At 55.4% G+C, this 13626-nt stretch overlaps 2 protein-coding genes across 2 annotated transcripts; both read right to left on the bottom strand.

The window, feature by feature from the left end:
• Positions 1–1650: 1650 nt before the first annotated feature.
• PUNSTDRAFT_143696 (Sec63-domain-containing protein) lies at positions 1651–10030 on the bottom strand. Its single transcript, XM_007383716.1, has 17 exons — positions 8400–10030; positions 7097–8346; positions 5522–7043; positions 5209–5465; positions 4761–5154; positions 4391–4702; positions 4181–4337; positions 4065–4127; positions 3588–4015; positions 2707–3532; positions 2582–2640; positions 2231–2525; positions 2146–2175; positions 2014–2083; positions 1883–1960; positions 1810–1828; positions 1651–1758 (listed from the first exon to the last, which is right to left on the bottom strand). The coding sequence occupies exons 1-10, from the start codon at positions 9978–9980 to the stop codon at positions 2975–2977; spliced, it is 6522 nt and encodes a 2173-aa protein (XP_007383778.1). The 5' UTR covers positions 9981–10030; the 3' UTR covers positions 1651–1758; positions 1810–1828; positions 1883–1960; positions 2014–2083; positions 2146–2175; positions 2231–2525; positions 2582–2640; positions 2707–2974.
• A 1392-nt stretch (positions 10031–11422) lies between these two features.
• On the bottom strand, positions 11423–13380 carry PUNSTDRAFT_120520 (Mob1/phocein). The gene is made up of 4 exons (XM_007383715.1): positions 13078–13380; positions 12885–13020; positions 12500–12803; positions 11423–12439 (listed from the first exon to the last, which is right to left on the bottom strand). The coding sequence occupies exons 1-4, from the start codon at positions 13335–13337 to the stop codon at positions 11616–11618; spliced, it is 1524 nt and encodes a 507-aa protein (XP_007383777.1). The 5' UTR covers positions 13338–13380; the 3' UTR covers positions 11423–11615.
• Positions 13381–13626: the final 246 nt, after the last annotated feature.

Here is a 13626-nt window from a genome sequence, read left to right as displayed (position 1 = left end):
TGGCAGTGGCTTCGGTCCTGCGTAATGAATTCGAGGAACCCGTCGCTATTCCTTGACGTTTGCGTCCAGCCCTGCGTGCGCGCATGTGCGATGCGATCTTCCGCCGCCGACGTCAGGCCTTTGTTTGCTATAGCGAAACATACACCCATGCGAAGCCTTCTGTTCGCGGACGCTCGTAATTGCTGTCTTAGGTTCTCGTTCAAGCTTCTTGATTGTATCAGCGTGGTAGAAACGCGTCCTGGATCCGGACTGGGTGACGTGCAAGTTCAAGAATGAGCCCCATTCGTACGCCGCGTTTATTCATCGGCATGTTCTCTGAATGATAACGCATATCACAGGTCCTTCCAAGACGTGGAGTAGTCTCTCTACACGTTCTATTCTGTGACATTTACGCAGCTACCTGGAAACGGCTCAGACTCTCCACCCGCAGGCCATTTCGAGTCGTTTCGTCGCGGCACCAGACTTCGTGGTGGTACCGGTCATGCGACAGCGCCCGAAGAAACACCGTCGTTTGTTACACCCTGACCTAGGAGCGACAATCGGCGCGCCGACTTGCTTCGAGGATTCATACTCAGAAGATGGGCGGCGGGAACCGTGGGGTGGCAAGCCCTAGTCTCTGGGGTAACCTGGACATGCCAGAAACACTCTCGCGCCCCTGCGGCTTGCTCTCTCAAGGGTCGCGTCGTGGAGGACTCTGAGAATGGTTTCAACGCAGTGAGAGAATGAAAGACGTGTTTTTCGCAAGCGTACTTTGGTACAGAACAGTCGATGTTCGCTCGCTCTCTCCCGTTTTATCCCGGGAGCGGTCCCGGTGCTTTATTGGTATCATCTAACGCGAAACCGTACAACGCATCCTCGATTTTTCGCTGAGTTGCTCAAGCTAAAGTAATGCGGGATATATGCGTGGGAATTCCAACTAGAGGAAAGGGCGGTCTCCCGCCAATCCACCTTCGCTTGCACCTTCGTTGTGTGATCTGCGACGCGATAGTATACTCAACGTGTATACCTGACAACTAAATAGATATCAATGCACCTCAGGATGCATGCCAGCCATTCCTAGTCTTGACTCATCTAATTCTAACTTCGGAAGCATGTGACATACCGTATATCATTGTGTTTAGTGGCAGTACAACCATGTATACTTATACTTGGTAAAGTCTGCGAAGAATCGACGATGTTTGCCGTTTACTTGAATCGGAGAATCAAATCGGGGATTAAATGTGCAGCACAGCCACGGTTAGCGATGCTTACTAATTACGGGCAGGGAGATACCAGAGCAAGCTCAGGTAACTGACGTCATTGCCCGTTGCCCTTATGTTTAGCGCTCAATCGCTTTCACTCCGACCACGCGCGACATGTCTAACAACCCTAGGCGCAAGAGTAATGAAGAGCTGCCGATTGGCGAACATACTAGGATGGCCCTCCGGTCATCCATATCCCATTTCGCTTACTCTGGATCAGTGTCCCCCACTGAGTCTCCAAGACGCTCTTTACGACTCGTATCCAGTATCGCGTCTGAATCGACTACGACTAGCACAACTAAGCTGCGCTCAGCAAGCACTTCACCATCTAAACGTAGAAGATCTTTAGCGTCCCCCTCAAAAGCATCAGCCAGTTCAGCTGTACATTCCCCGCAGATTTTCCCGTTGGTAGACGACAAGGCTTCGCCGTCGAAGAAGCTTAAACGAGCGTATGCGGCTCCCGAAGCGTACGCTCACCTGAGACCACTTAACGACTACCTCAAGGTAGATCTTGATGGTACAGGCCCTACACCGTTGCAGTTAGCTAAGCGCTGACTGAACCGCTTAGTGATGTTCTGCGGCATCAAGTGAGCAGAGCAACACACTGTTCAAGATTGGTTGAATGCGAGCGTTTGGAACAGCCCAGGATGCATGTCGGCTGAGACAGGACATCACTTCGCTAACCCAACGAATCATTTCTGGAGGTGTCTTCATCGCTCAGGCACGACCAGCTTGTCCTGCACGATTATGCCAATACGCTGAACGAAATCACAGGATTTACAGACCAACTGCTGCCGCCGGAGGAAGACATGACCCTGCCGGATCGTTATAATCTCGGGCTGGTCAGTATCTCGGGGTTTTTGTCAGTGTATCCGCATTACGTATTCACATCTTTAGCCTTTAGACTAACCTGGTCGTTCGTCCATCGGCCGAGGTAGTGTCGTGATCGTTCAGGGTTGCTACGCGCTGATAACCATGTCCCCCCATAGGCCGCGGAACTCTCGGTTGCCGAGATGGTAGACTCGGTGCCGGAGTTTCTCTCCAAGGTGCAGCGCCTTCGGCCACGCTTCGTATGCTTTGTCGGAAAGGGCATCTGGCAAATCGTGGAGAAAATATTGTCGCGCATGATCGTCGAACCGGCGGTACCCGATGGTGCGCCGCCGGTACCGGAACCTCCTGCGCCGAGCGTGTCGCCATCAAAACGGAAGAAGAAAACGGTTCAGGACAACCCATATGGAATCCAACGATACCAGCTCGTGCACCCAGCAGGTCCAGAAGGGGATGGTGATTGCAAAATGCTGACCGCATCAGCCGAAGCAACGCTGACGATTTCTCTGCAGTCCGCCGAACCCTCTTCTTCATGGTTCCGAGCACCTCAGGAAGGGTGGTCAGTCATCAGGTGAGTTCCTTCCAATGTCCATGTGCCACTCCCGGAGACGATGTAAATTATCCCCGTCTGCTACAGTTGTCAGACAAAATTACGCTGTTCACCGAGCTAAAGAACTGCACCAACGCCGTGAAAGATGGCACGCTCGCAGCCAATAACTTCGCAACGATTAAGCCCGGCCTGACCCAGGCTCCTTCGTCATGAACGCAATCTCGAAATAACAATGCAATCCAGATCTCTGTACCATCATCAAAGCTGCCTCGAGTTTCCAGCAATGTACTATTATATCAGAACCTACTAAGGATACAATGTTCTACATGAGGCGCACAACAGTGGAGAAAACCGTTCATTCCTTCATCTTATCGTCGTCATCGCTATCGGAGTCGTCATCGTCGCTATCACTATCTTCTCCTTCCGCAACGTCAATGGGATCCATCGGTATATCGTGATCCGCGCCAATGTACGAATCGCAGATGACGAAGAGCTTGAGCGAGTGCTTGCCCTGCGGCAGAGTGAATTCGAGCTTCACGGCCAGGTTCTTGTTCACAGTGACACGTTTGATTGACAAAAGCTGCCTCGTGCTCGGTTCGCCGACGACCAACCACCAGTTGGCCATCTTCTTTCCGGGGTAAAATGGCGCAACGACCGTTTGGTCGTCGCCGCTGTCGTCGTCTTCGTCGGCATCGCGTGAAAGAGCGACCTTGAGCGTGATCGGAGAGCCAGCCGTGTATTCGCCTTTGACGAGTTCGTAGTCGACCTCGAGCGTGGGATAAGAGTTGACGAAGGCTGCGACATCCTTCATCCGCGCGTTGTCCATCTGGAGGATCTGATTTCGCTGGTCTGCTTCCATTTCCATGATATCGTATACCGACTCTGCGCCCGCGTCCTTGCAACGTTGGATCACCTGCGTTATTGATAGTCAGAAATGCGAAGACTATATTCAGCGCATGGATGCTCACATCCGGTTCGAAGTGAGGAATCTGCTTGAGCGGCGACTCTGTCTCCCACATTGCTTGCACGCACATCTGCGACAAGTCCATAGCACTGAGGGCGTTTAACCACCCGTTGGACGAGAGGACGTCGACGCAGGCGGATAATAGCGTGAGGACCTTCTCGAGGACAAGTGCTTGATCGGCGGCCAAGTCTGGAGGAAGCTGGATACGCGAGAAATGTGCCTGCAACAAGAGGAAGGTTTTGAAGTGCGGTGCATCGTAATCAGGCTTGTCCAACTTGACGGGTACACGGTCGTAGATTCGCCGCAGAAGAACGTCTTCGTGGCGACGGATGGGTACGGACTCGAACTCCGCGGATGACGAAACGACCTCCAAGAGACCCTTGAGTTTCGTCCGTTCCTTCAGGGATAACGTGTACACCTCGACGGTAACATCTGCGCCAAGATGAGCGCCGCGCATACGGCACAAGCAAACGGAACTCACATGAAATGTTGTAGTATGCCGCAATCATACCAAGGTTGAGTGCTGACACGTCCATCTCATCCTCTGCACGTGGCTGTTAGCAAGACCTAACAGGGAAAAATGCGAAAAAGACGAACCAATGGCGATGCACTTCGAGTTCACCAGATCGTTGAGCGTGTTCTCCACGAGCTCTGAGAGGTGGTCGGATAGGTGTTGATGGGAAACATTGTGGAGATTGTAATAGTTGGGATTCTGGGTCAGCCGTCGGTAGAAGTATGTCCACGTGAGGATATCCTGCGAACAGATCGTTACAGAAATGCCGCCGATGGATTTGTATGAACACGTACCATTGCATCTTGCTTGTTCTCAATCGTCTTCACCGCAATCTCGGCGAGGAAGTAATCATGCAAGTTGCTCGAAAGATGAGATTCAATGGGCAAGCCCTCCGCAAGGAACTTCTTGAAGTAGTCCTTCCGTGTCTGCTGACACATCAAGACGCACCGACTTCGCTCATCCTCCAGAGGCCGGCAGGCGCGTCCCATCATTTGCAATACGTCCATCACCTGGTAATCAACGTAGCGGTGCTCTTTTCCCTCGTAGTATTGGACGCCCATGATGATGACCATGTAGCTCGAAACGGGGAGGCTCCATGCTGAATCCTGTACAAGTTGTTGGATGAGGATTGTCGTGAGACATATAACGAATCATACAACTGACCTTCGACGCAATGAGAACCTGGATAGCACCGGACTGGAACAGACGCTCTACAATACGCTTGTCTTGCCTGGTGAGAGCCTCGTGGTAGTAGCCAATCCCGTGCTTTAGGGTCTCCACCAATCCCTGGTCGGTAACGTGATCCAAATGCGGTTGGAGATCAGCAAGTTCGATGTTGAGGAAACGATTTGGGTCATCGTCAGCACCGCAGTGAGTCAGAAGGTCATCAGCCGTCAAGCGGCACTGGCGACGAGATGGCACAAATATAATGACTGGCTTCGTGGGTGCATACTCCGCGATCGCGAGGTAAGCGGGCTTAGACATGGCGATCATCAAGGAGGGGAAGTGGGGGATGGAGAAGCTCTGTAGGTGGATGTCCATGTCGAGAGGGCGGGCACTAGGCAACGAGATGTAAGCGGGTGAGCGACATGCGGGAGATGATGCAGCTCACCTCGGAGGGAAATTGAAGATGGCATGCGATGGCGCTCCTATCCATTCACCCAGGTCACGCGCATTTGCCATGGACACGGCGCAAGCGACGATGCGAGTCTTGATCTCCGTCTGGGCCGATACGTAACGCGTGCGCGAGATAATCACTTCGTACGTCTGGCCGTTGAATCCACCGAGAGTCTGTATCTCGTCTGCGATGACCAACCCCACTGTCTGGACGTTCTTTCGCTGCCGCCATCGTCTAGAGATGACATCCCACTGAAATCACGGCTGTTAGTCGCTATACTCGTACGCTAGAGGGCAAGGTTACATACCTGCGTAGGAGTGCAGACGATGACGTCACCCTTCTCAAGGTGACGCAGATCAGCGCTCGTCTCGCCCGTAAGAGCGACGATTTCCTTTCCACCCTGAACACCTCCGAACTTCTGACGCCACTCCGCAACGCGGTGTTCAATCATATCATGGTATGGCACGATGCAAACGGCTCGAGAGTGGTCCTTCTTGCTCCATAAGCGAAGAAGAGCGAACTCCGCGCAGATGGTCTTGCCGCTACCGGTTGGCGCGCCGATGAAGACGTTCTCGTCCGTCGTGTAAAGAGCTTGGAAGACCTGCGTCTGGATCTTGTTGAAGGTTTGGATAGTGGACGAATATATACTCTCAAACTCCCGGTTGTGGAGCGCAGAGAGCGGGAGTGGCTGAAGGTCGAGAAGAGGGGTCGGAGGAGGGAACTTCTCGGGGAGGATGAGGTGTTTGAACGAGATCGGGAACCTGGTCTCAGAGTGTAACCAGCGTTCCGAGATGACGGAGATGTAATAATTAGGCGGTACCGGTTCGAACATGGGCACAGTCAAGTTGACGATGTGCTCGTCCTCGGCGTAGCGACGACGGAGAACCCATTGATCGTGGAAAAGGATAACTTCTCCATCGACGTCCTCGACAATGATCCAGAACGACTCGGCAGCACCGTGAATTTGGTCATCCCATCGGAAATCGGGGGTAATCGATAGCTCCATGCTCAGCAGAGAACGCGTGATCGGCTGCACCTGCGCAGAGAGCTGAAGCTTGGGGAAGCTGTGGACGAGCCGGTGAACGAGATTGCCCGCGTTCGGCTGTCCGATGAGTTCGCCAAGTTCCGGAGGGCTAAGGTCAAAGTAACGGTACCACGGGAACTGCTTCGCCTCGGCCTTGCGGATGATCTGTGCAGGAACGCCCTTGAACTGCCGCAGAGGAGTCATCGAACCCCACAGGCGACGTTCCACCATTTTGGTCAAGTCCAAGGCAGCTTTCGCGGGAACTGCCCAGCCACGCTTGAGACAGATCTCGAACATGGCGTGCAGGATACGGCCGGCCGACTGCTGGATGAAGACCATGTCGGCGACAAGAGCGAAGCCTTCCAACTTGAGTTGCGAGATGTACGCTTGGAGGAGAACGTTGATCTTAGCTGCCGGTTCCTCCACGCTCTCTTTAACAGGAATGGGTACACGCTCAAGCAACTTGCCCAGCTCCAACTTCTCCTCTTGACGAACGGGGATGTACTTGAATTCGTTGGAGAGCGCGAAGACTCGGAAGAGCTCAATTGTGGACATAGTAGGCTTCATGTGCTTGTTATACGTCGCCATCGAGTTGTATGTGACGTAGTAGTGCGACGCGATCTTGCCAAGTTCAGTGCTTTGAAATCTGCCCGATGCGCGCTCGTACTTGATCAAACTGCATTTCTCGAGAAGCGCGGCAGCGGTGTGGATGATATCGGCACGTTTTTGCACGAGACCCCCGTCATCTTCTTGATAGTCAACGCCAACGCTGTAGAGCGCGGGGGACTTGAGCATGCGAACATACCTATCGCATGAAAGAGTAAGCGCAGGAGCCAGAGGTAAGGGATGTGAACGTACAGATAAGTGTAGCCGAGCCACTGAACGGCCTCGTCACGGTTTCGGATAGTACCCAGTACGATTTCGGCGTTGAGGTTGTCGGCCAGTTTCGACACGAATTGCGATTCAATGGGCAGCTGCTGATTCATCAAGCTCAGGTAGTACTGAAGCTCGCTGTGATTTGTGATGATCACGCCCTCGCCGAAGGTGTCGTACTGCGGACGACCGGCACGACCAAGCATCTGCAGCACGTCCTGGTGCGAAAGCTCGACCCATCGACCTTTCTCGGGGTTGTAGATCTGCGTTCCCTTGATGATGACGGCGTGGGCAGGGAGGTTGACGCCCCACGCGAGCGTCGCGGTACAGACAAGCACCTGGATGTGATTGTCGCCAAAGAGGTCTTCTACGGCGGTACGGTCCTGGCGCGTCATTCCGGCATGATGTATCGCGAATCCGAACGGTAGAAGATCCTTGAGGTTCGCGTCCATCGCGTTGTTGGCTTCATCATTCAGGATCTCCCGAGTCGCCGAGTCGGGCTTGACGAACTGCGTGATAGTCTCCTTTTCGATCGCCATGTCCCGGATGAACTTGGCGGTCTTCGCCGTTTCCTTCCGGGAGTGGACGAAGACGATAACTTGGTTCTTGCCTGCGTGATCCAGAACCTTCTCGTAGCAGACTTCGTTCATGACCTGATACCGCTTGATCGCCTTCTTCTCCGTTACACCAACGAACTGCTGCTGCAGCGGACAAGGACGCGACGATGCGTCGAAGTAGAACAAGCCCTTCTTTTCGTCCACGCGAAGGAACGTCGCGACGTCCTGGTAGTTTGGCAGAGTCGCTGACAGACCAACAAGCCGAACATACTCGCCCGTCTGCTCCATCCGCCTCACGGTCCTCGCGACGATGCTCTCAAGCACCGGTCCACGTTCATCGTGCAGAAGATGGATCTCGTCGATGATGATAAGCCGAACGAGGTTCGTGTAGCTCGTGTCCGTGCTCTTTCGCGTGATCACGTCCCATTTCTCCGGAGTCGTGACGATGATCTGCGTTTCCGCGATCTGTTGTTTCGTCATCTGCGAGTCACCCGTGAGTTCGCCAACCTTGATGCCGAAATCGCCGAGACGCTTTTGGAACTGGCCGACTTGCTCCTGCACGAGGGCCTTCATAGGCGCGACGTAGACGATCTTGAAGGCGTCGAGGTCGAACTGACCAGTGGCCTCATCGCGGTACTTCGCCATCTCGTTGAGGATCGTAAGCACTGCGACATTAGTCTAAGAAGCCGGACGTAAGCCTTGTGATCGATAAATGCGATACCAAGACTGACCTTGCCAGCGCCAGTAGGAGCACATAGCAGGATGGGCTCATCGGTGCCGAAAGCGATGGGGTACACCTTGCTCTGAACAGGGTTGAGCGTCTTGTATGCCGGGGCCGGGAAGGCAGGACGCGTCCACTCTGGCATGTCCGCGACCTGCACGATGTCCTTGGCGTCCGTCACCTTCTTCTTCGGGGCCGGGACGTGAATCTCCTCGTAACCCTTCTTCGCGCGCTTGAACGAGCCTTCCGGCAGCTTGCACTTCTTGTTCGACATAAGGTGGCCACCCTGAGCGAACGCCATGCTCTCGAGGTCGACCATGCGCTTCGGCTGCACAATCGACCCTGCCGCGAGCGTCGCTGTCTTCGGCACGTCCTTCCTCCTCGCATCGTCCACGTCCATCGCGTCGTCGGCCTTCCTCTTCGTCTGCCTGTCGCCCGCAAGTTCTCTCAAGATCCAGCCCACGCCCTTCTCGCGCATCGCGACCTCCAGATTGACGCGCTCGTCGGCGTCGGACCGCATGAGCTTCGTACACCAGACGATGACGTCGCGGTTTTTGAGGAACTTTGTGATGATGTGGAACGACTGGTAATCGAAAAGCTCCATGAGCTGGTTTTCGCAGTCGCGGAGGGACGATTCGGAGCCAAGAATGGAGAGCACGGAGGTCGCTTTTTCTGCGGCAGTAGCGGGATCGGGGTAGACTTCGGAGATTTGACGCTGCACCCAGAAGGCGTCTATGGAGTGGGGGGAAACGATGTCCTTGTCGGCGGAGGCCTTGGTCGGCGGCTGCCCACCGACGACGAGCTCTTCTTCGCCCGCTTCAAGGGACTCCGCGGGCGCATCCTCATCGTTGGCCTCCTCCTCCTCGTCATCGTCTGACTCGTCCCGTATCTCGAAGCCCTCCTCTTCCTCCTCTTCCTGCTCCTCCTCGTCAAACACTACCGCCACACCCATCTCCTCGTCAATCTCAGCGTCCTTCCTCTCCGTATCCGGGTCCGCCATCGTCTCGTCCTCCGCACCATAATCGGTGATCTTCTTCGAGAGGTTGAGCAGCTCGTCAAATCGCGCCCTCGGCAGTGGCCCCAAAACTTCCTGTATCTCCTTGTGCTTGTCGAAGTCCTTCAGATTTTCGCTTTTGAGCGTCTCCAGGACCGCGTCAGCCGCACTCCTGACCACGTCCTGCGACTGGTCGCCGAGCGCGCGGTGCACGGAGGCCAAAATGAGCTCGTACGTCTCGCGCGTCTCCGCCGTGCGTGGTCTGTACGTGAGACCCTCAAGGTCCTGCGTCGCCTCGATGATGTCCGCGTATCCAAAACCGGCGTTCTGCTGTTGCTTGCGCTTCGCCAGCTCCTTTTCGGTGGCGTCCTGGCGCTCGGCCGCCTTTTTCTTCTTCTTGTCCAAGTCCTTTGGCGCCGCGCGCTGCACCCTCGACCCCATTTCCTTCACGTCGATGCGGCCCGCCAGCGAAGTGGGTGCACCGTCGGGCTCCTTGTCGCGCCGCGGCAGCGCCGAGCGGTCGGCGGTAAGGACGAGTGAGGAGATGGCGCCATAGTTGTAACCAGAGAGATCCGGCTTGCCCTGTCGACCGGCCATGGTGTTTGGATGAGAGATGCGGTCGGTCGTCGTCGCTGTGAGTGACGACGAGTGAGGCGAAGGGCTAACTAGCGCCCACAAAGTTCCATGGGCCAGATGACAAACGCTTATATTGGATTTCCCACGGTTGCCTCTCCTCATCCAAGGCCTGCTGGCGAATCGATTCGAATCGATTGACGTCAACTACTACTAGCTCCCGAAGTGCAACAGGACATCCTGGCAGGTGTGATATGTATCTGCGTGTGCTTGATTTGTGGCGCTGAATAGCTCAATGTTCGACGTTTATAATCGGAGAAAGTCGGATGAATTACATTTCAGCGCGAGTACAACGCAGGAGTTCAAAGGTCGTATATTAAGTCGACGTCTTCCACAATGACCCGCACTTTCTTCCGAAGCAACTTTATCTGCTCGGAACAACCCTGCAGAAAGCACCTTCGGAATTCCAACAAGTCGATGGCCACGCAGGCGTTTGGATTGCCATCACCGTGCGTTGTTGTTCTCATTTTAAATTCTTTGATCCTCTTCCAGGGGGGGTTGCGCGCCTTCACGAGCTTCAGACACTGGACGAGGACATTCTCAAAGGAGCTTCGGTTGATGGAGAGAGCTTCAAGCCCCTGACCATAGATGATCAACGAAGATAACTTCGGGAGCATAGCCAACTAATTAGGATTCCGAGCCGTTGGAGTACCATTGGCGATCGCGAAAAGGACGTCTACACTCTCCGCGGTTCCGTGTACGATCAGTGTCTCGACCTTGTGTTGCCCAGTAAACATGGCAGACCAGAACGTGGGAGGGGCGGAGAGTTCATCCAAGTCGATATGCAAAACCGTCGGTTGGACCGCCGCCAGCCTCGAAGAAAGATTGCGCAGGATGCGCAGAGGTTCACTGCTATCGACGCGAGATCAATCCGGTTCCGATAAGTCAAGGACGTTCCACAAAGATGGGGTGGCCAGCGCGGCACGTCGCCACGCGCTGCACACGTGGGCCACTGGCGGGATTCTGGGCGAGCGGTAGTGATCACGGAAAGTTCTAGGATCGGACGGCACATAGGAGAATATTTCGGACAAGATCTCTATTGGGAGGCGCGAAACTGGAATGTCGACGTTGCAGTCCCGTAAGATCTGTGCCAACTCGAGACGAATGCGCCGAAGGTCGTGCGCTAGCAACTTGACTTTCTCGCGCGAAGCAGTAGGAACAGTGGCAGGCATGGCACCGGGATCGTCAGGATTGATGACTAGCGCAGAGCAGCATATATTCCAGCAATGAGCACTGAAATCTCCCCATGGTCAATCCGATACCGACAGAAGGGTAAGATTGTTGAGCTCACTGCTTCGCGCTGTAATGGTTCCCCATACGTAAACCGATGGCTTGATGAATCGTATCAAGTGCTAGGTTTGGCTGCTCTACGCGGATGCACGATACAGAAGGCGTAGGGGGACGAGATGAAATCCGTGTTCTTCAGTTGAGTACACAAGCAGAGATAAAGCAGAGATGGCGATAGAGAATATGGAGCGATTATCACGCCGTTCTCACGCGCGGGCCTTAGGCCTATGACCCTCCTCACTGTCGCACGTACGACGAACATGCAAAGTGATCGCCAGTGAAAGAAAATCCAACGGGTAGTATAACAACACATCATGCGACGCTCGCTGGGCCCTCCACCTTCTCGATCGGTTTCTCGTCATCCTCCTCCGGTGTTTGCGCAGTCTTATCAGCCTTCTCTTCCGCCGCCTCCTCCTTGCCCGCCTCGAGTGCTGCAGACTCCCCGCCGGCAACTGGTTCAGTAACCTCCTCCGCAGCTTCTTCACGCTGCTCCGCATCAACATGGGCTTCATCCGGCTTCGACTCGGTCTGTGAGACGGATGCCTCTTCAGTGGAGGACGGCGGTTCTTTCTCAGCTTCTTCCGAAACTTCTTCCTGGCCTTCGCCACCGTCCTCAGGAGCGGCGGCGCCATCGCCGAACGGATCTTCAGTCGTTTCAGCCTCCGAAGAGGCCTCCGCGGGAGCTTCGACCTCCTCCGCGACTTCCTCAGTCGGCGCCGTCTCCGCTTGCACCTCCTCGCTGGCGGGCTCGGGCTCGGGCTCGGGCTCGGGCTCGCTCTCCGGAACAGGAGCTGCATGCTCTTCTTGAACTTCAGGGACCGTCGGCGCCGGCTCCTCCTCCGCTGGGCCCTCAGGCTCATCCACATGCTCCGGCTCCGCGCTGACAGCTGCGGGTTCCTCCTCCACGGGTTGCTCGGGGTGCGCCTCGTCGGACAACGTGCGCGCCATCTCCTCCACGACGTTGTAGGCCTCGCTGAAGACCATCGTGTCCGTCCGGCTCCGGCCCGTCTTCCGCGGGCTGCCGTGCTCGACGCTCCGCTGACGCTCGATCTCGCGCTCGTGAGCGGGGTCGAGCGCGGCAGCGGCGTGTATGCGCGGCGGCTCGACGTCGGCCGTGCGGCGCGCGGAGGGTTCTTCTACGTAAAAAGAATGTCAGGTTGTATGCTCGAAGGTGTTCGGGATGGGGTATCGCGCACCGCGTTCGTCGTCGTCGGCGGCTCTGGGCGGGATGACAAGGAATTCCTGCGGGACGAGGTCGAAGCGGGAGGTGAGGGCGAGGAAACGGGCGTAGAGCGACGACTCGGCTTCGGCCTGTTCGAACGCGTCGCGGTGGTGGAAGTAGGCGTGGGCGAAGATGCGGCCGAGGCGGCGGGCGAGGGAGGAGAAGTGGCGGTAGGAGGTCTGCGGGATCGAGAGGCGCGAGGGGAAGGCGCGCGGCGAATTGAGAAGGGCGGTGGCGGAGTCGAGAGTGTGGATGATGTAGTCGATCGCGCAGCATTGCTGAAGACAACATGAGTCAGAGTCGGGTTCTGCGTGCTGGAAGAAGGACGGGATGTTGCGTATATGCGCCACGGTACTGACCTCCATGTTGTTTTCGTTGCCGTGAGCAACGCAGAGGTAGAGCCATTCCCCTGCTTTCATTTCTGGGCATGTCGCGCGGGTGCATTCCTGCTGCAAAACCGTGATGAGCGGGTGCGAGAGGTCTTGCGCGAGCCGTCTGTACGTGTGCGCGTCAGCGTCAGAAATAGACTGCAGTGAATATGGTCTCCCTCACCGTAATTGCTCATATATCCAGCATGCTTCGTCCACTGTAACGTCGCTCTGTGATTTGTCTTTGTCCGATTCGTCTTTTTCCTTGCCCTTGGGTATAGCGACGATATGGTCGACGTCGTGAGGGTCGAGGCGGATGAGGAGCGAGATGTACTCCTGGAGCTGAAATGCGCTGTCCAGAGACGCCAGAGAGGGAAGGCTCTTGACCGGGTAAAACGTTGATATACGCGATCCGCGCAGCGGCCTCTGGAGAGCGACGGACATGTTGGCCAGCTGTGTCCGACGTTGCGGTCGTCGTTGGCTGAACTGAGGTTGCGGACTGGGAAGACCCGAACTGGGGTTAGGGTTACTGTGACGACGGGTAAGCTTTGTAAGCGAAGTGTAGTCACACGGTTAGAGTTCCTCAGAGTTCACACAATAGACCGGGGTAAGTCTCGTTGAGTGCGCAGGAGAAAGCTAGAGTACATGATCGTTTGTACTCTACTTATATACTACGGAGGCCCTACGTGTCAGTCATATTTTATAGGGCGTAATACGTGTCTTTCGGTGGGGG

Source organism: Punctularia strigosozonata (assembly GCF_000264995.1).
Source record: "Punctularia strigosozonata HHB-11173 SS5 unplaced genomic scaffold PUNSTscaffold_6, whole genome shotgun sequence".
Lineage (NCBI taxonomy): Eukaryota > Fungi > Basidiomycota > Agaricomycetes > Corticiales > Punctulariaceae > Punctularia > Punctularia strigosozonata.
This window is presented reverse-complemented; position numbering and strand designations above follow the sequence as displayed.